The sequence below is a fragment of the Lissotriton vulgaris genome, unplaced genomic scaffold (assembly GCF_964263255.1).
Source record: "Lissotriton vulgaris unplaced genomic scaffold, aLisVul1.2 SCAFFOLD_1309, whole genome shotgun sequence".
Classification (NCBI taxonomy): Eukaryota; Metazoa; Chordata; class Amphibia; order Caudata; family Salamandridae; genus Lissotriton; species Lissotriton vulgaris.
The window spans coordinates 173,740-196,275 of NW_028244753.1; the positions used below are offsets into that span (position 1 = coordinate 173,740).

At 42.4% G+C, this 22,536-nt stretch overlaps 1 protein-coding gene across 1 annotated transcript in view; it reads right to left on the reverse strand.

The window, feature by feature from the left end:
• Positions 1-1,830: 1,830 nt before the first annotated feature.
• Positions 1,831-22,536, reverse strand: part of LOC147666758 (myosin-1B-like) — a 44,222-nt gene continuing 23,516 nt past the window's right edge. The window contains exons 12-40 of the mRNA XM_086948898.1: positions 22,079-22,197; positions 21,813-21,962; positions 21,551-21,721; positions 21,160-21,466; positions 20,685-20,764; positions 20,465-20,552; positions 20,255-20,372; positions 19,799-19,922; positions 18,972-19,108; positions 18,610-18,865; positions 18,264-18,506; positions 17,567-17,743; positions 17,021-17,166; positions 16,640-16,730; positions 16,165-16,554; positions 15,956-16,082; positions 15,422-15,540; positions 14,442-14,638; positions 14,170-14,353; positions 13,917-14,082; positions 9,563-9,687; positions 9,152-9,460; positions 8,867-9,070; positions 8,632-8,757; positions 6,961-7,131; positions 6,762-6,866; positions 4,082-4,177; positions 3,128-3,262; positions 1,831-1,957 (exon numbers count right to left, since the gene is read on the reverse strand). Coding sequence (XP_086805024.1) covers positions 1,937-1,957; positions 3,128-3,262; positions 4,082-4,177; positions 6,762-6,866; positions 6,961-7,131; positions 8,632-8,757; positions 8,867-9,070; positions 9,152-9,460; positions 9,563-9,687; positions 13,917-14,082; positions 14,170-14,353; positions 14,442-14,638; positions 15,422-15,540; positions 15,956-16,082; positions 16,165-16,554; positions 16,640-16,730; positions 17,021-17,166; positions 17,567-17,743; positions 18,264-18,506; positions 18,610-18,865; positions 18,972-19,108; positions 19,799-19,922; positions 20,255-20,372; positions 20,465-20,552; positions 20,685-20,764; positions 21,160-21,466; positions 21,551-21,721; positions 21,813-21,962; positions 22,079-22,197 — 4,682 coding nt within the window. The 3' untranslated portion in view covers positions 1,831-1,936. The remainder of the gene's footprint in view (positions 1,958-3,127; positions 3,263-4,081; positions 4,178-6,761; positions 6,867-6,960; positions 7,132-8,631; positions 8,758-8,866; positions 9,071-9,151; positions 9,461-9,562; positions 9,688-13,916; positions 14,083-14,169; positions 14,354-14,441; positions 14,639-15,421; positions 15,541-15,955; positions 16,083-16,164; positions 16,555-16,639; positions 16,731-17,020; positions 17,167-17,566; positions 17,744-18,263; positions 18,507-18,609; positions 18,866-18,971; positions 19,109-19,798; positions 19,923-20,254; positions 20,373-20,464; positions 20,553-20,684; positions 20,765-21,159; positions 21,467-21,550; positions 21,722-21,812; positions 21,963-22,078; positions 22,198-22,536) is intronic.

Sequence of the window (22,536 nt, forward strand, 5' to 3'; positions counted from 1 at the left end):
ATATATTGCGAAGAGATTTCTAAGTACTCAGATCCGTGGATGGTTAGAGAAGTCAAAGGGAGTTAATGTTTTGTGCATCAGACAAAGGCAGAACAGAAAAGGAGTGGTATTGTATCAGAAAGTTAGCGGGGTGTGGGGAGAATAGGGAAGAGGTTGTACTTGCGAGGAACGTATATTGCGTTAGTTTTGTGAGTAAGGAAGAGTTGGTGAGTGGTGTGAATGAGAGATTAATAGCAGGAAATGAGTGCCGAGGTTTAGGGGCATGTCTAAGCAATTAAAACATATAGGCTGCAGAAGTGCATGTGTATAGATGTTTCTGGTGTGTTTGGGGGATTATGATCTATCCTGCTATATTTTCATATTATATGTTGTTTGTTTGCCATATCGTTGGTTCTGGTTGTGTATGTAGGGAATGGGATGAGATCAAATGCTTTACCTGGTTGTGATATATGGCTCACTGGGTGTGATGCATAATATGGCTATGATGATATGATATGGACCCATTTGCATGTTCTGTTCAGTGACTACTGGAATATGACCTGACCAGTTGATGCTGGCATGTAGTGATCACCGTATATGACTTGTGCTTCTTAATAAACAATCTGATTATCATGCAAGCATGATGATGATCACGTCACCTGGAGTCTTCAATCTGGTGGTAGAAGACTACCCATTTGGCACGAAAAATCCCTCTTTTGCCAGAAGAAATATCTGATTTATAGAGTGGATTGTTCTTAAATAATGGGTGCTTCCACCACATAGCCTCTCTATTGGTTTCTATCAGCGATTTGATTTGGACCTCATAATAGTGTACATCATTGGGTCTGAATCTATGATTCATTAGTTTATTGCAGTTTTGGAGATATGTGAGAGAATCAAAAGGAACCAAGTAAAGGCATAACTGTTCCTTCCTAAGTAAAAAATGATAAAATCTTCAACATAAGCAGAAGGTGAAAATGAGATCCCCAGCTGCTGAAGACAAATCCCTTGAAATCACAGGCTACTCAAAGTCTGTAAGGCAGTGGTCTGACAAGGGCAGAGGGTGCATGACATTTTTATCAAAAATCAGATCCTAGTTTTGCCCCTGGAAATTTTTGTGCACAATAACCTTTTACTAAATATCGCAAAGTTACAGGCTAGCGATGAGTTAATTTACCACACCATCTGCAAGTTAATCCAAACATGGCTGATCTACAGGGCAGTCTCTTCCCACCTGTAATGTTGCCACCCATGCCCACCAGTAAAGTTGCTACCTCACCAATATATTATCGGCATGACCAGTATTTTTATGTCAAGGTCCGTAAAGAAATTAGGAAAAGCAGCCGAAGACGGTATTTTTTTCTCTGTTTGGTATATAACTAAAGTAACAAATGAAATTAGAAACAATTTAAAACATATTCTACAGTCACTTAAGTGTTACCTGAATAACAGTTCAAGTAAATGGATGCAGACTTGCCATCTTTTGATTAAATATTTCAGGTATCAGCTATTTCTGAATTTAAAAAACTAAATGGCCAGTATTTTCTGTGAGAAAGATGAACACTCAATTAGAGGCAGATGAAAGATACAAATTACGCTCTAAAATGAGCTTCTTGTTTAAACCCAGGGTTATCGTATGACTGCGGAGATTGCTAACTAGATTCAACCTTATATCTGAAGACAGTCATTACCATTAGAATTGTTAAGCTTTTTCATAATTTCAGGTGTAAATAAACCCACCCCCCTCACCCACTCATACTCCTTTTATCATTTCTCAATGAGGAGAACTTTGCTGGCAAATTAATTTTGTGTGCTTACTGTGAGGATAACAGAGAAATATGAGAAAAAAAATGTATACAAATATTTTTTATTGCTTGTTAGAGACAAACTGTGCCAGGGACTCCTTCAGTTCACATTTTGCAAATTTAGGTTTCTTCCCTGTTGACAAGATACTTGTTCATTCTTCGCTTTCAGCCTTCTAAAAAAGAAAGAGTTTGTTAAAATACAAAGAGTAAGGTGCCACCATCACAGTGATATTGTACAAAAATCCGAAAATGACTTTGCAAAGTATAAACAAAGAGCTGTTGAAAATCATACTGGTTGTTCCTCGAAGCGAACACCTAGGATAGTTATAGTGCGATATTGTGCATAGATTGTATTTTCATCATGTCAGTATAGAGCAAAATGGCCATTATTTCTTGATTTATTTCTTATTTCTCGGATTGTTTTTATAGCGTGTCACTCTACCAACACAGTTTGTCAGTGCCAAACCAATGTAGAGGCAGTAGGCAACCCCTTCAATTAAACATGAGGTAACTTTAGTTAACACCTATAAATATCACAAAGAACTTTCTTTCAAAACAAGATTAGAGGATGATTGGTGAAGTAAATAGAATGTGATGGTTTTTGCTAAAGAAGATGTGAGATGCTGCATAGGAACTAGTGTGTGGAAAAAGAGAGGATAAGTATACAAGGAAGAAGTGAAAATGGACATGAGAGCATTGGGGGAATGTAAGTCAAGTAATGAGATGGTGGGAGTAGAACAAAGAAGATACTGAGGAAATAATGGTGTTTGTCATAAAAGAAGAAATCGCCTGTGACCAGAGGTTAAGGTGGGCAGAGGAACAGAGGGGAACTATCTTAGAGGTAAACGGATGAAACTTGGCATAGAGTTAGTTGATTAGTCGAGATAGATTATAAACAGATGAGTTTTTATCCCTTTGTAAAATTGGAACAGATCCTTCACACATTTCCGTTCAATAGGAAGCAAACTTTACAAGGAGGGGGGCTGCTCCAAAGACGAGTTTTTAGTAGCCTGGCAGTTATACTTGAGGGATATGTGCATGCACTCATTGTACCATTGGGTAAGGATAGGAATCAGACTATATTTCTCATGGCAACTCTGGTGGCTGAAAGACTTTGTGCTCTCTGCACAGTTGATGAATCTCATTGGTCACACTCTATTCTGGCGGTTCCCCTTCTAAATTTAATAAAACCCTCTTGTGAGACTGTAAAGTGAGACTTTGGGTAACAGAAGATAGCCTAAAGCTATTAAGTTTAGTTACAAGCAGATGCTTTTGGGGGAAAATGCATTACCACTTCACCAAATGAAGTGACTCAAATATTATGTCTGCTTGATTTATTTCACCTTGCTTCCAACATCACGACTTTTGGTCCTCAGTTTATTCACTTGGGATTCAGCAATGTCGGCTCTTTCTTCAGCTTCTTCAAGCTCATGTTGCACCTTCCTGAATCGGGTCAGATGTGCATTGACTTGTTCCTCCTAAATGAAAAAAAACAACACAGAATTTTTTGTCTTAAATACAGTGGCCCAACTTTATTTGTTCTCTATAGTCAGTTTGGTGATCAAAATCAGAAGTACATGGTATCCAATTTCATATTTTCACATGGTTGCTTTGAATTACAAATTGGACGTCCCAAAACCTTAGTCATTATAGCATGCACAGCCAATAATTGCTGCAGAGTTATGGACGTTTCACAACAAATATATTCACCTGTATAGCGGACTGCTTGGCGCAGTCCAATAATGAACCCGGTGCTGATAAAAATTATGAAGCAGTAAATACATTACTGTCAATGGTAATTTCCTAACCAACTGTAGTTATTAGACAAATTCTTCCAGAAAAAGGACCAAAACCCGCTGCTACTGCCAGATATAATTTTCTACAAATTTGAAAAGACACCTTTAAAAAACCATCCCCCAGATGGCATCTCCACATAAGAGGGATGAAAATCAAAATTAATTTAGGGCTTCTGCACACTGTTTCTTTTTGCCTGGTCATTGTTCTTCAGTGAGCAATACTAATACAAAATGTGCACCGCCGTTTGTCTTGTTTCTAAAGTTATTTGAGTATTGCTTCATTTAACGGTTCCATGATATGAAAATATTGTCCTATTTTTTAGGAGTACAGATGACATATTTTAAAGATGAAGTGGGATTCTGAGTAGAAAAATGTTTCACAAGAACATTTCGCCCCATGTGAAATTTGTACATTGGTTGCATACTTTCACCATTTACTCCACAAACTTTTTTTTACTCACAAAAGAAATATGCTTTTTAAGAAACATCAATAAAACTTACAGATTCCTCTGCCTGCCTCTTGTAGGCTTTGACCTTCAACTGCAGTTTGTCTGCCAGGTCCTGAAGTCTCAATACGTTTTTCTTATCTTCCTCAGACTAGTGGAAACACAGAGGAACAAGAGCAATGTGTGAATTGAATTCAGAATTTTTATATAGGGCAACCAAGAACAAAAATGATATACAGACACTCTACATATACCCATTACTATGAGGGAACAAGGGTCACTGAAATAAGGGAGGAAGGATAATAGATTATTCATGACACAGGAATTAATTCATGGATTTTTGGAACATGAATCCCCTGCATGATGAACTGGCATGTGCCCCTGTTCTGAGAGCTTGACTACAAGTGAACCTGGCATCTTGACTTTTACTTTGGCCCTGGCGTCACACTAGTGTAGCGTGGGCATAGAAACTTAGACCTGCCCCTGACAGTGTGAGGTTCAGAATCGCTCCTCAAACACACACACACCACATATGTGCCTTCGTAGTAGGAAGTGGACTAGTGCGCATAATCTTCAGTAGCAATTTAAGGGGTGGATGCGGCATAACATGTTTTGCAACCTTAAGGTGACCAGACATTTTTTACGCATCTTCATGAGAGCAGTCTAACTCTACTCATGTAAAATTCTGCAATGGCGTAAAATCCTGAAGCTTATGCCTATATCCCATGTGTATGTCCACTGTGTGTGTGTTTGTGTAGTGTGAGGTAGTAAGTCTCTATGCATTGTGAGAGCCTGAGTATTGGAGCCAGTGGGAGTCATTCTGGATTTCCCTTGCTTAGCATGGCATAAGGTTGAAGATGAGGACAGCTCCCTCTATACAATGCAATTGCATTGCCAGCAGTAATGTGGCTTGAGGGAGGATACCAAGACACTGGAGTGAGGAGGATGGGGACAGGGCTTTGTTTAGGAATACTATTGAGGCCTTGTTAGCAAAGGACTGTTTGTTATTTCTGAGCAAGACCGTTTGGAAAATGGCACTGGTGAGGGGTGGGACTGAAGTTTCTGTTCAAGTTCAGGAGGTTTCCAAAGAGGGCCTGTCATTTTGCCTGTCTCTGATTACTGCTCCAGGAAGGCTGGTGACAGCCAGCTACAGAGAACTCATACTTCATTGTGTTCATGTTGTGGTCATTCCTACTTGTAGACAGCCCCATGAAAGGATATCCAGTGAAGTCAACAATTTGGTTAGGGCCTGCATAAAGAGCCTATAAGTCTGCCTGCCTACTGAGAGAGGGAAGGAGTGTGCCTGACCCAACAGGAGGAGAGAATGTTCTGGAGGAGAAGCCCAGCATAGTCCCAGTGTTAGCTGCCCCAGAGGAAACTGATGAACTAAGATTATGATCCAGCAGTGACTTGTGCAGTAAAGGGCCCACCAGGCTCGCAGCACAGTTCACGAGTGAGCTGTATCATGACAAGACCTTTTGAGCTATCTTGCCTCTGCCCATGCGGGGTTAAGGATGGTAATAATGGGATTTTGACCATAATGGGAGGGTGAATGATTACCGGTATGGCTGAGGAGAGTGTAGCACCTCACTGTTAAAAGACATCTTAGTACAACCCTGTATGCCGTAACCATTGAATCATGTAGCCTTAAATATTTCTGTAATATTAGAGTACTATCTTTTTTTTTTTTAAAGTCACTGGCTGGATATTAAATTATTGTGACTATTGGTCTGAACTCTTGTGCTCCACACAACCTCCATGTGAAGCCTGTGACGGTTTCCAGTCGCTAACCTGAGAGTCAAGTGCTGAAAGGGTTTGATTGGCCCATCTTGTAGAGCAACAGTAGGACCCCAGGAGACCAGTGGCAAATTACCTCAGCTCCCACTGTTGAGGCCCAGTAGTCTGCCCTGTGCTCATCCCCTGAATAGGATCTAACAGTGGATAATGAGGGTGAAAGCTTAGTTGGAGAATAATTATACAGATTAGAGGATAGACAAGCATGTTAATTTAGCCTTTTGAGAGGAAGACATTATTTGGGTAGGGTTCATATTGGGTTACAAATTGTTTTAACAGATACTCGGTGAGGTCTGAGATTTCTGAGGCCAATGCTGCTTATAGACTACAATGCAGCAACTGCGGCCCCTGAGATGGCGTGTCTTGCTACAGAATATTTAAATATGGGCAGCAGGGTTATTGCTTCTCAGACCTTTAGACCTTCTTAATGTGGTCAGTAGCTCTTCAGGACAAGGTATACTTTTATTGTGCATGTCTGTACGGACAAGGATTCTAAACTTGAAGCATATCCTTGTTTGTATAGTGAGCCAGTGGTGATCAAAGAGCTGGGAATGATGTGAGAAATCTGAGATAGTTTTGATTGGTGAATACCAGCTAGTTTGGCATTCTCACAGTCTGCTCTGGATATGACAAGTGCTGGCTTCACTGTCATTGATACGTTGATAGATCTCTGTTTATATTCTGTGATCTTATAACAGTTATATTCTCTTTGTATTCCTATTGTCAGATGTGTTAGGATTAAAAAGTAATCAGTAGAAATGATTGTGTTTGTGCTTTTTTTATTGAATCATTGCTTTTTAGATGAAATTACACGCAAACAACTCAAAACATGGTTATTCCATGATTAACCTACCTAGAGAGTCGGCCCTGTAACGCTTCTACACATGTTCAGCTTAGCGCCGGCGCACTTTATAAATAATGAATAACATAACATAACATACCTGGTATGTTAGTTCCTTAACTCTTCTCTCGTACTTCCGTACACCCTTAATGGCTTCTACTCCTCGTTTCTGTTCGGCTTCCAGTTCGTTCTCGAGTTCATGAACCTGAGTGGGGATTTGATGCAAATATATTATTCCGCCACTCACCCCTGTTTCCAAACCTGACAATATGAGCTCTGGAGTCTGGACTGTAACTCACTCTGCTCTCCAGTTTCTGGAGCTGCTTCTTGCCACCCTTCATCGCGAGCTGTTCGGCCTCGTCCAGGCGATGCTGCAGGTCCTTCACGGTCTGCTCCAGGTTCTTCTTCATTCTCTCAAGATGGGCGCTCGTGTCTTGCTCCTTCTTGAGCTCCTCAGCCATCAAAGCAGCCTACATGAAAGTATAAGAATGCAGCTTGTCATTGGTTTTTTCTTTGTAAACACATTCTAACGAATTACATCATTTACATTTGGCTATCACCTTAAATAAGGTGACTAGTTTCTACAGTTATGTAAAGGTTGTAACACAGAGATGGCCAGTAGTAGGAAGTATGGCTTGAACCATTTCCCTGTCCTTAATACGACTGCTATGGAATGATGATGAAGTGAAAATTATGGTGTTGTACAGTGTGTGTGTGAGAGGAACTCTCAGCCGCCTGCCAAAGTCTCATTCTGAGACACCGACATTGTTCCTTCTAGGACACCAGACTGCTCTGGTGAATACACCTAAGTGAGCAGGAGAGGCAAGGTAATGGAAGGTCAATTCTTGGGAACGGGTTCCTCACTTAGTGTGCCGTGCCTCACACCTCTTCTTTGGCATAGCTCAACCCTGAATGCCACACCTCATGGACACTCCTTTTACATGCTGTGTATTGGTTGATGTGTGATACTGAGGTGTAGCATTGCAAGCTGAGAGTGTAGGTGTAGACGGACTGGAGCCTAGGAATTTTGGCCTAACTGACTGAGTGTGAGCAGCCAGTGTTTTATCTGAAACTTCCATACTGCTCTCCCTTGCTTGCACCTTTCAGATAATCTTCATCTTGTATAGTAGCTCCTTAATGTGTCCTCCTTACATAATGAAGCTGCCTTCCTCACCCCCCTAACGTCCCAGTTTTGAGGAACACAGTCAACAGGTGTCCTTACTGGTCATTTTGTGGGCTAGACATCTGTGGTAGCATAAAAATAATTCTGTACACTCTGTTTGCAATGTGAGCCTTTGCTTCTCAAATTCCCCTGCACAGCTCTTCATTTATCTTCACCTGCTTTCTAGACATTCAGTGATCTGGACTCCAGTCCACTCTGTGCTGCTGAAAGTGTTGCACAGCATGAATCAGAGGAAGGGAAAGGACTTGTGTGGGCCAGGGATGCATGATGACTCCTAGAATGCATCTCCAGTGCGCCATCAAAGTACCTGTGTTGGTTGACCACATGTGCCATGGGCTAATACCTTTTGCACTGAAGTTGAGTACCATCTCTATCTGATTGCACAAGCAGTAATAATGAGCACCGATGCGGCACCTCTGGCAAATGAGTAGTGATTTTGAAAGTCAAATAAAATTCTGAGTTCCTTGAAGGTCTATTGGAATGCTAGTTTGAGCTGGACTCATTTCCCAGTCAGCAAATGTTTCACCTATCTTTTCCAAAGCCTAACACAAAACAGCGGGGTGTTTTTTTGTAATTAATATTCCGTGTGTCCCTTGGATGCACCAGAGATGTAGATCAGTGTGCTGAGTTCACTGTCTTGTGCCATTTTATTGAATGTAATAAAAAGTGAAAGGTAACTTATATATTGTGATAGCAGAATACATTTTTCGGTAAAGTGTTTGTGCAATTCCTGTCCGTGTGACTTATGAAAATTAACTATTATCGAACTACTGAACAAAGACTGTACATCGGTGATGGCCTTCTTGGCTTTTTCTTCAGCATTTCTGGCTTCCTGAATGGCTTCCTCTACTTCATTTTGGAGCTGGGTGTTGTCACTCTCAAGCTTCTTCTTTGTATTAATGAGACTTGTATTCTAAAAATAAAGAAGAATGAAAGAAGAATTACTTAACTGGCTCAGTAATCCATAAAACACATCGCTATCTGTATTTGGCTATAAGGGATGATTTGCTGAGAGAGAATACCTGTGAATGCAGAAGCTGCAAACGCTCACTGGAATCAAGAAGTTCCTGTTCAGCAACTTTACGAGATCTTTCTGTCTGTTCCAGTGCAGCCCTCATTTCTTCAATTTCTGCCTGCTGCAGGTTGTTTCTGCGTTCAGTGACAGCCACCTGTTCCTTCAGGTCATCCTGTCCTCTAACAGCATCATCAAGATGAAGTTGGGCATCCTATTTGGTTAATACAGTTAATTTTAAGATCTTGATTAAGCGTACAAAAAAAAGCAGTTTCACTTTTGCAGAAAAAAGTACCTTCAGTTGCGCTTGAACATTTCTGAGCTGCTTCTGAGCTTCTGCTGCTTGGCGGTTGGCATGGCTGAGCTGAATCTCTATTTCATTCAGATCTCCTTCCATTTTCTTCTTCAGCCTCAGGGCATCATTCCTGCTTCTAATCTCAGAGTCCAATGTACCCTGCAGAGAATCCACAGATCTCTGGTTGTTTCTCTTCAGCTGCTCAATCTCCTCATCTTTCTCTGCAATCTTCCTGTCCACTTCACCCTTGACCTGGTTGAGCTCAAGCTGGATGCGCAGGATCTTGGCCTCTTCATGTTCCAGTGATCCCTTTTTATAACAGAAGAGTAGTGTTGTAAACGTTTTAAAGCTATCCAAAACATTTACTCAGTTGAATACATTTTCCATTGTTGAAATGCATCCTTTACTTACCTCTGCTTCCTCCAAAGCTGCATGGAAATCACTCTTTTCTTGTTCAACCTGTTTCTTGGCTTTTTCCAATTCATGGATGGCCTTTCCGGTTTCCCCAATCTGTTCAGTGAGATCTGAGATTTCCTCTATGTGAAATATACACAAATGAAGGCATTAGATTTTTAAAATATGTGTTTGCTGATATAACATACAACAATCATATGGGCATGGATATAAAGTGCATGGATATAAAGACCGCCTGGATTCTGTCCGGAACGGTTGCTCCCCCATGCTCCCTGCTCGATCTATCTGCAGCCCTTACAGCCCGCAGCTGAAGCCTCTTTCACCCTCGACCTCCCGACTGCACCTGGTATCGTAGCCTCAGACGACATAGCAGCGCTTTGAAGCTCTCATTTTGGAAGCGCTTTAGAAACCTAATTGTATCAGCTGCCTCGCGCTCTGTGCATAGTCGCGCTTTGAAGCTCTCGCTCCTGCAGAGCCTTTAAAACTGCATTTATATCATCTGCCTCACGCTCTGTGCTTCTTTCACTAGTCTTATTGCACTTTGTATATCATTAGCGTGTAGCGCTTAGGAATCGCAACTGTGCTCATTGAATTAGCGCTGTGTATTTTCTCTTTACATCTGTGTTGTGTAACGCTTCCAAGGTTGGTTGCTCTGTGGATAGCGCTTGAAGTGTACACATTGTGCAGGATTTAAGTGCCCCTGATAGCTTGTTGGCGAGCATTGTTTCGTGCCTTCGCTGTTTGTTTTCACTTTCATCCCGCCATTTGGTGTTTTGCTCTCCCCTGACCCGTCTCTCTGATCCCGCCTCCCTGCTGACCCTCCCACGCTCCGCCCCCTCCACTGTCCATTTATGTCAGATGGTCCCACGCGCAGCGTCCACGCGCTACGGCCCCGCCGAAGGTGCGCCAAAGGTAAGCCGTCTACGCCCGTCCGCGCCTGGACCGCGCCCAGCGCCAGACCCCCTGCCCCTCGCGCTGCCCAGCCCCCCCGCATTACCTACGATGCCGCCACCCTCCTAGCCCTTAACCCCAGTCGCGCCCCCAACTGCGTCCAAGCCGCCCCTGGACAAACCCATGGACCTTTCTCCTGCTACTCCTGCAAATTCAGCGACACCGACAACATCTCCGCTACGACCACACCACTGACTCCCGACCCCAACCACCTACAATGCATCCTTCTCAACACCCGATCAGTCCACAGGCACGCCATTGACCTATGGAATCTACTAGACACCATTTCTCCAGACATCGCCTTCCTAACGGAAACATGGATGAACGCTTCCTCCGCACCAGACATCACCATTGCCATCCCTGAAGACTATAAGATCACCCGCAAAGACCGTACCAGCCACACAGGAGGAGGAATCGCTATCGTCCATAAGAAATCCATCCGCATCTCAACCAGCTCTGACGCCAACCTCGCCAACTCCGAACACCTTCACTTCCAGATCCACGTCGACCCCAAAACCACACTCAGAGGCACCCTCCTCTACAGACCACCAGGACCCCGCGCAAAATTCAGTGAAGACATCACGGACTTCATCACTCCACACGCGCTCCCCTCCAAAGAATACATCCTTCTGGGAGACCTCAACTTTCACCTTGAAAAGATCAACGACCGCAACACCACCACCCTCCTGGACAACCTCGCCAACCTCGGACTTAAACAACTGGTCACTTCCCCCACCCACATCGCAGGTCACACACTCGACCCCATCTTCACCTCCAGCAATCATGTCTCCTTCAGCCACACTACGGATCTCCTCTGGACTGACCACAGCTGCGTTCACTTCACCTACAACAAGCCCAAACCCACCAACCACCTCCAACAAACTCTGCAAAGAAACTGGAACAAAATCTCCACCGACCAGATCTCCTCATCGCTCCTTCTAAACACCCCAGCCCACTCCTCGGACCCAAACCTAGCCGCCGCCAACTTCACCCTATGGTTATCCAACACCGCCGACACCTTAGCACCACTGAAAAAACGTCAAAGCAAACCTGGCAACAAGAAGGCCTCATGGTTCAACGATGATCTTAAGAAGTCCAAGAAACTCTGCCGCACCCTTGAAAAAGCGTGGAAAAAAGACCCAACCACCAGCACCAAGGACGCCTTCAAAAACGCCACCCGCACTCACCACCAACTAATCCGAAAGGCCAAGAAAACAGCATTCAAGGACCGACTTGACAACAACGCCCACAACAGCAAGGAACTTTTTAACATCGTCAAGGAGTTTTCCAATCCCTCGGCCAACTCCAACGACATCACCCCCTCTCAAGCCCTCTGCGACTCCCTAGCCTCATTCTTCCACAACAAGATTGCAGACATCCACAACAGCTTCGACAACCAACCCGGAGCCCAACCCACCCAACCACATGCTGAACACTCTCCCCCCGCGAACACCCTTAACGACTGGAACCCAATCTCCACTGAGGACACCATCCGCCTAATGAACTCCATCCACTCAGGATCCCCCACAGACCCATGCCCTCACCACATCTTCAACAAAGCAGACTCCGTCATAGCACCGCACCTCCGAGACGTCATCAACTGCTCATTCAACTCCGCCACCTTTCCGGAAAACTGGAAACACGCTGAACTCACCGCCCTCCTGAAAAAACCCACAGCGGACCCCACCGAACTCAAAAATTACCGCCCCATCTCGCTCCTTCCATTCCCGGCCAAAGTCATCGAGAAAGCTGTCAACAACCAGCTCGCCGCTTTCCTCGAAGCCAACAAATCCCTCGACTCCTCACAATCTGGCTTCCGAGCAAAACACAGCACTGAGACCGCCCTCATCGCAGCAACAGACGACATTCGAACTCTACTGGACAATGGAGACACAGTCGCCCTCATCCTCCTCGACCTCTCTGCAGCATTCGACACAGTCTGCCACAGCACCCTTTTACAACGCCTCAGCAACATCGGAATACATGGAAAAGCACTTGAATGGATCACTTCGTTCCTCACCGGAAGAACCCAGAGAGTCCGCCTACCACCATTCAAGTCCGAGGCCACCAAAGTCATCTGTGGCGTACCACAAGGATCCTCTCTCAGCCCCACCCTCTTCAACGTATACATGAGCCCCCTTGCGACCATCGCCCGCCAACACAACCTCAACATCATCTCTTACGCGGATGACACTCAACTGATCCTTTCTCTCACCAAGGACCCCAGCACCGCCAAAACTAACCTACACGAAGGAATGAAAGAAGTTGCTGAATGGATGAAACACAGCCGTCTGAAACTGAACTCAGATAAAACAGAAGTCCTCATCCTAGGTACATCCCCCTCTGCATGGGACGACTCCTGGTGGCCGGAAGCCCTCGGAAAAGCACCCATCCCGACAGACCACGCACGGAACCTAGGCGTCATCCTGGATTCTTCACTCTCAATGAACAGACAAGTCAGCGCCGTATCCTCTTCCTGCTTCAACATTCTTCGCATGCTCAGAAAAACATTTCGCTGGATCCCCTCCGAAACAAGGAAAACAGTCACCCACGCTCTGGTCACGAGCCGACTGGACTACGGAAACACCCTCTACGCAGGCACTACCGCTAAACTCCAAAAGAAACTCCAACGAATCCAAAACGCCTCAGCCAGAATCATATTAGACATCCCACGCAACGAACACATCTCTGGTCACCTGAAAGACCTCCACTGGCTTCCCGTCAATAAGAGGATCACCTTCCGACTGCTAACCCACGCACACAAATCACTCTACGACATCGGACCAGAATGCCTCAACTCAAGACTGTCCTTCTACACCCCCCCCGCCAACTACGTTCCTCCAGCCAAGCCCTCGCCACTGTACCACGCACCAACAAGACCACCATGGGAGGCAGATCCTTCTCTTACCTGGCTGCTAAAACATGGAACTCACTCCCCACTCACCTTCGCCTCACCCAGAACCACCTAGCTTTCAGAAAGCAACTTAAAACATGGATATTTGACAAGTAATCCTCCCCCCCCCCCCTCCTGAGCGCCTTGAGACCCTCTGGGTATGTAGTGCGCTATATAAATTCTCTGACTTGACTTGACTTGACATTATTTATGCAACAGGCATTTGCGTATATTTTACGCCTATCGTTAAAGTGCAAACATTCATTTCTTTAATTAATCAAAAATGTCATAAGCATTCTTTAGCTAGATTTGAAACTTAAATCTCACACTGCGTGTGAGCAATCGCTGCAATGCACACATTAGATTCCTGCTGTTCAGACTTTTGGGAGCACGTATTAGAATCTCACCTAATTACCATGTTCCCTACATTTAAATTTTGTGTTTTTTGTACTGGCACTTGTTTGCTCTTCTACCAAAATCATCTTGCTTAGATGTTGAAAAACTTACGTTGTAGATTTTTGTTTTCACGTTTCAAGGTTTCAAGATGATCTAAAGCCTCTTCATAAGCGTTCTTCATTTTGAAGATCTCGGTACTCAAGGATCGGGCATCCTTCTGAGAAGCCTCTAATTCAGACTGAGCTTCCTCATATTTCTGTTTCCAGTCAGCCAGGACCTGTTAAAGATGGTTTACATGTTATCTCAAATATCACAATTATGAGGAACACTGATTGCTTGAAAAGGATTTTTGTGTCAATGTTACCTTATCAAAGTTCCTCTGTTTCTTGTCGAGAGCTGCAGCAGCACCGTTGGCTCTCTCAACATCAACCATGAGGTCCTCCACTTCAGACTGCAGTCTCTGCTTGGTCTTTTCCAGAGATGCACACTTGGAATTCACAGCCTCAACCTGTTCCTCAGCATCCTGCAGTCTCTGAGCCAGCTTCTTCCTGTAATTTTGGAAATAAAGGTGAGTATTAAATAAGGAGAAGAGTCAGTTTCATGCCGGTATATGTCTTCTTGCTTAGCATAACATACTTGGCCTCTTCCAGTTCTTCTGTGCGCTGGATGGCATCTGTTTCATACTTGGTCCTCCATTGTGAAACTTCCCCATTGGCTTTGGACATTGCCCGTTGGAGCTCAGCCTTCGCTTCCTGCTCCTCCTCATATTGTTCACGGAGCAGATCACAGTCATGTCGAGCAGATTGCAAGGCGTGTGCCAGGGCGTTCTTGGCCTGTAAAACGACAACTCAATTAATTACCTTGGGCACTGCTGATTTTGGGGCACATTTAGACAGGCACAGAACAATGCGATATGTAAATGAGGTTTATATTTGGGTGTTAATGGCCTTTAGGTTTTCACATGCACTCATATGGATGTTGTGTGTAAATTATGCTTTTAAAATATTCACGTGAACGTAACTTTTGGGTTTATTTTTCCTGGCAAACAATATTTTGTGTTTACGTGTCTTTGTTGATTTTATTTTAACCAAACAATCCACAATATAAAGCGGAAAACAATATTTTAAGATTAATGGGTCCCTCCTAAACAGGTCCTAACATATGTGATCGATTGGTGTACTTCCACAAGCTTCCAGCACACACCATATATATTTGTCTGTTGGTTATGCACAGATCAGTGTAGAATTGACGTTTCTAGATGTAGTTTATGCGTTGTGCTTGGGAATTAATTTTGCAATGCATTTCCCTGGTGACTCTTTGTGGAGCCTTACTGTTCCACTTCCAGTAGGAGTTTAGATGTAAGTCATTTAAACATAACTTTCATACATTAAGCACATGCATGCTGGAGGATCTCCACTACGCAGAGAATCGCGCCTAATGTTCGAAAGATAGGTCTTGACTTCCTCCGGGTGTTACTCTGAAAGTACCATTGAACAATCGGGAGAATGAGTGGTGCTACAGACATGGACATCAGAAGTAATACTCTCAGCCCTAGGAGCCTGTTCTTGGTCCTAACTAAATATAAAGACAATCATTAATGAAGGAAAACAAAATACCTTAATTTCTTCTTCCAGCTGCCTCTTCAGTTCTTCTGTCTGCTGAGTAAAGGCTTGTTTGCCTCTTGTCAGCTGAGAGATCAGCGATTCTTTTTCTTCCAGCTGGCGAGCCAGTTCACCTGAAAACAAACAGTGCGTTATGTCGTTTAAGCTCTCATTATTTCACGTTTGATGAATAAACATTAATAAGCTTTAGGAACGTGAAATTGTCTGTGTAGCACCTCCATGGGATCCTGGCAGCTATATCTTCATGGATACAATTTTTGTGAAGGGCAAACAAAATCCCATTCAAAGCTATGACGTTTTTTGGTTTCTTTTATTGCACAAAGTAGTAACTACATTAGTGTGTCAAATAGAAATTAACATTAAATATAGAACGTACATCAGAGTTTGTAAACACACACCCTATATTGTCATGGGAATCAAGGGTGTATTTTAATCTGAGCACTCATTCTGAAAATATATTCTACTGTCTGCACTATAGATGTTTCATTTGTGTTGGTTTTAAGTAAGTTGCAAACTTGAAATTCATACCATTTTCCGTCTGGAAGCGTGCCTTCTGGGTAGTGAGATCATTAATTATGCGCTGATGTTCATCATCTTTTGTTTTAACTTCGCTAAGTTGGTCTTCCAACAAACGGCTCAACTTTTCAAGGTTAGCCTGTGGACAAAAACAGGCATTATTAGGAGTGTCCACAGTTAACTTGCTTCAGAACTGATTGTTTCCTACAGAAAGAGCTTACCTTAGACTTTGAAACATTCTCCATGTTGCTGGCAAGGTCATCGATTTCCATCTTGTATTCACTCTTTTCTTTCTCCAGCTTTTGCTTGACCCGCTGCAGATTGTCGATCTGTTCCCCAAGTTCTGCAACACTGTCTGCGTGCTTCTTACGAAGGGCAGCAGCAGTAGCTTCATGCTGTAGAGTGGACTCTTCCAGGTCTCGCCTTAGTTTCTGGAACTCTGCTTCACGCTTCTTGTTCATTTCAATCTGGGCTGAAGTGGCTCCACCAGCTTCTTCCAGTCTTTCACTGATTTCTTCAAGTTCCCTGGAGAGATCAGACCTCTGTTTCTCAACCTTTGCCCGAGCTGCACGCTCTGCTTCAATCTCCTCCTCCAGTTCTTCAATGCGGGCCTATAAGTTTAGAATGATTTTATTAGTTGATAGTCAGATTTCATCATCATTTGTTGCTGTAATGGCACGTTACATGAATGAATACCTGGAGTTCCTTGATTTTTTTCTGCAGCTGGGCACCCAAAGATTGTTCATCCTCGATCTTGCCGAGCAGTTGGCTCAAATCGAAGTCTTTCCTATTGTTTAAAAAAATACGTTTAGTGGAATTTTTTAGTGGGGTAATTACTCTTGCAAGTTAACATTAACAGTGCCTTTTATTAGCCTTCAGAGGTGAATATGCTATTTTAACAGAACTAAGCACAGAAACAAATCAGCTGATACATTATCTCAACTGTAGTTTTTTTCTTGTTAACATTTTTACATACACTTAAATATAACTTCTAAAGTATATTATGGTAACCTGGTGAAGACACCATCCCTCTTTCTTTACACCATATTTCGGCAAATAGATCTCATAAATTCCTACTTCTTCAGTTTTTCTTCGCTTTGCTGTTTATCATTCTCCAGATCCATCACAGTTTCCTGGGACAGCTTCAGGTCACCTTCAAGCTTCCTCTTGGCCCTCTCCAGGTCCATGCGAAGTTTCTTCTCTTGCTCCAAAGAGCCTTCGAGCTAAGTGTATTGAAACAAAATGTATTCCATAGAGTTCTGACACAAAATGGCTCGTTTTTATTCATTCACAAAATATATACTGTTGTTGTATACAATAGAAAAAATATTTATTATACTTCTGAAAATCATTTTACTGTGAAACATATCCAAAAACATATTAATTTATGCTTAAACTGAGTTGCATTAATACATGTTCACCTTCTTAGCTAATACCTTGTGCAAACTGGGATTATAATGGCTTTATGTGTCACATCACTGCAGGCTAACCTTTCTGTCCTAATATTTGCAGTGTTTCAGTATTTTATAGTAAACCCACTGGAGCAAACCATTGAATTGAGCTAGTGAACTAGCTATAGCTAACTGATACAACGTAATGTATGCAATCTCTGCGAACACTTACATCATCCACTTGCTGTTCCAGCTTGGTTTTTGACTTTGTTAGTGAGCTGACTTTGTCTTCTTCTGCCTGGAGGTCATCCAGAGTCTGCTGATGGGCCTCCTGGAGAGCTTTTTTCTCCTTTGACACCTTTGAAATATTTTCATCAAGAGCTGCCATTTCCTCTGTGAGGTTTTTAACCTAGATAGATATAGATAGATAACCCTTATATAGATGTAGCTTACATATTCGACTTAGTCGAATCATGTTTTAAATGCCAATTTGTATTTACTTTTACTGCGTTTTTAATATTATTCTCTTTTCAGTGCAAATATAACAGTGCCAGCAATTTAGTCCAACTGTACAACAGCCGCATACATCTGTGGTCAGCATTGTGGTCTCAATCAGTTGCATGTTCACCGTAACATGATATTCAGTGTGGTGTGAAAGTTGCTCAGATATTTTATAAAGGCCTTGTTCTCCACCCAGTACTCTAGGATTTTTATTGCCCTTCTTTTTTTTTGTATCAGACCTCAAACAGTTGGGCCTGCACATCTGTCAAATATCAGTACATGTACTCCCCAATAACGAAAGTGCACCATCGACTGCGACTACCCGGTTCACTAGGGGGTGGGGGTCAATGAATAAGGACCCCAAATGTGTCCAGAGGTCCGCAATTGTTTTTTAAAATGGCCATTTAAACAGATCATTGCCAAGTTACCTTATTCTCTGTGGCATGCTTTTCTTTTTCTACTTTGGCTAGAGTTAGCTCAAGATCATCGATGTCTTTCTTCAGCTCAGAGCATTCATCCTCCAGTTTTCTCTTCTTGGCTGTCAGCTCAGCATTACTTTCCTCCTCATCTTCAAGTCTTTCTGTCAGCTCTTTCACTTTAGCTTCCAGTTGAATTTTACTTTTAATGAGACCTTCACATCTTTCTTCTGCATCTGCCATGTTTTCACTTTCCTAATGGAATATTGAATATTACATATAAAAATATAAATATCTTTAATTATGCTTTTGCACAAATTTGACTATTTGTCCTTGATATGTATGTGATTTCACCTACCGCTTGAACCTGTAATGCAAGATCATTTTTCTCCTGCAGGAGGACAACCATTTTCTCCTCCAGTTCCTTCTTTCTTGCTTCAGATTTTACCAGAGCTTCTTTTGTCTTTTCAAACTCTTCTTTCATGTTTGCCATCTCCTTTTCTGTTTCCGCGCTCTGCAGAAGAGGCTTAATCTTAAAGTACAGCTTCATCCATGGCCAGGTTTTGACGTTCATGAAGGACCGTACATTGTACTGGATGGTCATTATGGATTCTCTGTTCAGAGTAGAAGTACAGACAGCGTTAAAAATGAAAAGCATATGGGACCAGTACGGCCCATGGTGTCAGTACATGTATTATGAGTAACTAGTTCTGGCCATACCTTCTTTCCATCATTTTCTTGAATTCTATTCTCATGAGGTACCCTCTGCAGGCCGCCTGTGTTCTGGTGATGAGATCTGCCAGCTTTTCATCTCTCATCTCTTCTAGGGTACCCAGGAGGCCAGCTTTGAAGAATACCTTCAAGTGGGATGTGGTTTATAAATTAACGTACTTGAGAAGTGTAGTGAAAACACAGGATATATACTTTAAATATATGTTACACAATAGGATGAATGAGAAAGCAAATGTTTCTGGTTCAACTGATGTCTTGTGTAATAGGAATTTCAGATTGCTGCTTCTGCTACTTGTACATAACTAATCAAGAGGCAAAAAAATTCTCATTGTGGTGAAATTATGGTCTACCTAAGCTGACATAATTATGTTTTTTTTCACGAATTGAATCAAAGACCCACATACCCCCCTGCGACAGCAGTGTCGGTAGAAAATATCTCATTTTAGCCGAAGGTGTTCTCAGCACACACCTCCCGAATTAGAGTAGTAATGGGCTAGCTAAACCGAGTGGGGTGTACCCTTCTTCTACGGGCCTTGAAATACAAAGTTGATTTTCAGGGCCAGTGGTTGAAAACATTTTCCTTCACCATAAGCATGTGCAAATATGTTTCTGCGTGCTCAGCTCAATAAAGGTATATCCTTTGCCAGTGAGGGAACCCTGCAAATGCATGAGAATGCTTAACTTTGTTGAGTCCTTTTTAATGCTGGGGTATCCTCCCCTACTGCCATTCCCATGTGTGTCACACATTTACGTTATGTAGACCCAAAGAAATGTTTCATTTTTAATGTAATTAAATTGAGTACATCACTTCATACCTTGGTGTGTCCAAATCTGTACTGTGTATGGTCAACATCAATGGATCCCAATAGTTTCTCAGACGCCTTCTTGCTGTCCATAAATGCACCTTCCGGAACAGCACTTGCATTGAGAACCTTGTACCTGAAAGAGAGTCCTGGTTAAACTCAATCCATATGATGAACATGTTAAAACATCAAGGTAAAATTAAGATAGCATGTTTCTTTTATTATCTTAAACAGTTATTTGCTTCAGTCAGACACAAATATTTATTTTGCATAGCTGTGTTCTTTGGAGTATTTCTAAAACATTGCTTTAACTTCTGGGGTTTGTAGTATGTGAGGTTGTACTCTATCTAATATAACAAATGTATATTGCTATAGTTACAGTGTAAACAAACAATTCCATAAAGTTAAACATCTTGTGTGTCATTATACTTCAATTGTTTGTTACTCTGTTAATGATATACAATATACCTTTGCTTAAAATCACCATAAAGAATTCTGCTTGGAAATCCCTTTCTGCAAATTCTGATGCCTTCCAAGACACCATTACATCTCAGCTGGTGGATCAGGAGATGGTTATCCATAACACCTAAAGGGGGAAGGTAGAGTTTAAACGGTTAATTAGATTTTGTTATATCAGCAGGGAACACCATGATCTTTGTAAGCATTGACAGAGAGTACCTGGAGTTTTTGTCTCATTGGGAATGAGACAGCGCACAAAGTGTGGATGAGTGCTTCTTAAGTTAGTCATCAGCTTGCCCAAATTCTCCTATGATATTGAAAAAATACATTTTTTAAAGTCTATCCTAAGTATTGAGTATGTAACAATAGTCATGTTTTTGCTTGGTATACTATAGACACAACAGAGTTGTATTTATATACATTCATGTACAACTCTTACTCTGAACAAAGCAGACACTGTCTGGAAGGACCCTCCTTTCTTCTTCTTTCCACCCTTTCCACCAGCAGCAGCTGCAGCTTCTATGTTTGAAAGTAACAAAAACAATCCATGGATTAGGCATTCTGTCAAGACAACATACTCTTTATGTGATATCTTTGTTTTTTATTTGCATGCTACTTAGCCTGGAAGGTAACTTACTATCATCCTTCCACACTCCTCATATCTAGAGATAAGGCTCTCTTTATGGTTCCACGGGTCAAAAAGTCCTGATCAGGGGGCAGGTTGCTCTCGTACTTAGCCCCTCTATGTTGGAATGCTTTACTGTGCCACATTTCTACATGCTTGCATCACCTTCATTTTAGGAAGCAGTTAAGACTACACTGTTTTATTTGCGGCACCGAGATATCCCTCCCGGGGTGATTAGTGCGCATTACAAATTAAAATAACGTAACATGCCTTTTAGCAGGATACTTACCAGCCTCTGCTGCAGTAGCGCTATAAAGCATGGATAGCACTTTAAGGGAGGACTTCTGGTAAAGCTGGATAACAGATTCATTCAGTGGATCCTTGTTCTTCTCCAGCCAGCCAGTGATGTTGTAATCCACAGTACCAGCGTAATGCACCAGAGAGAAGTGAGCTTCAGCCTTTCCTTTGCCTGGCTTGGGTTTCTCGAAGTTCTTGCACTTGCCCATATGCTGGTCGTACAGCTTGTTCTTGAAGGAGGTGTCTGTAGACTTGGGGAACATGCACTCCTCTTCAAGGATGGAGAAGATTCCCATGGGCTGAAAGAAACATATCTATGTGAGACTTGGGTATATGGGTACGGTATTTTAATACAACCATATGCAGTTTTAACAGTCACCCACCTTCTCAATAAGTTCAATGCAGGCAGCCAAATCCATGCCGAAGTCAATGAACTCCCAGTCAATGCCTTCCTTCTTGTATTCCTCTTGTTCCAAGACGAACATGTGGTGGTTGAAGAACTGTTGCAGTTTTTCATTGGTGAAGTTGATACACAGCTGTTCCAGGGTGTTGAACTAAAACCCAAACCAATTGTTGTGGATTAGATATTTGTTGATTGGTCCAGCATGCCACTTCACCACCCCCTCTTTAGGATGTTAGACTTACATCAAAAATCTCAAAGCCTGCAATATCCAGGACACCAATGAAGTACTGCCTGGCTTGCTTGGTGTCCAGCTGTTGGTTGATACGGATCACCATCCACAAGAAGAGCTTCTCATAGACAGACTTGCAGAGTGCACCGATGGAGTTATACACCTAACGAAGAAGGAGTTGCAATTGAACGTGGAATGAGTATATGACCTCAATAGTACTTTCTTTATTAAAATATTCCTTATTGGCAAGGTGAGTAGAGGCAGTCATTGCAATTTTACCTGGTTAACAGTCTGCCCCTTGGTGACAAATTCATTGCCGACCTTCACTCGTGGGTAGCACAGCGCTTTCAGCAAGTCAGCTGAGTTTAGACCCATCAGGTATGCAATTTTGTCTGCAACTGTGTTAGAAAAACGTTGTAACATTAATGAACTACATAAATCCTTATAACGTTCAGAAACTGTCATAGATTCATCATCCCCAAAAAAGGTTTTTGCCCAGTTACTGCAAGTTGTCTACTTCTCCCTTCCACTATTTTGTACTAGAACTTCTCTTTGAAGACCAACATGTATCCATCTCAATGATCTCATATTTGGTGCTTTTAATTTTAAATTCCACTTAATTCTGGCTCTGTCATAATGATTGCAGTTGTTACATCAATTGAAATTTACAAAGGACATTCTTTAATTAGATTTTTGCATCCAAAAAGTGGTGACGTCGACATTAATTGCCTTTTCAA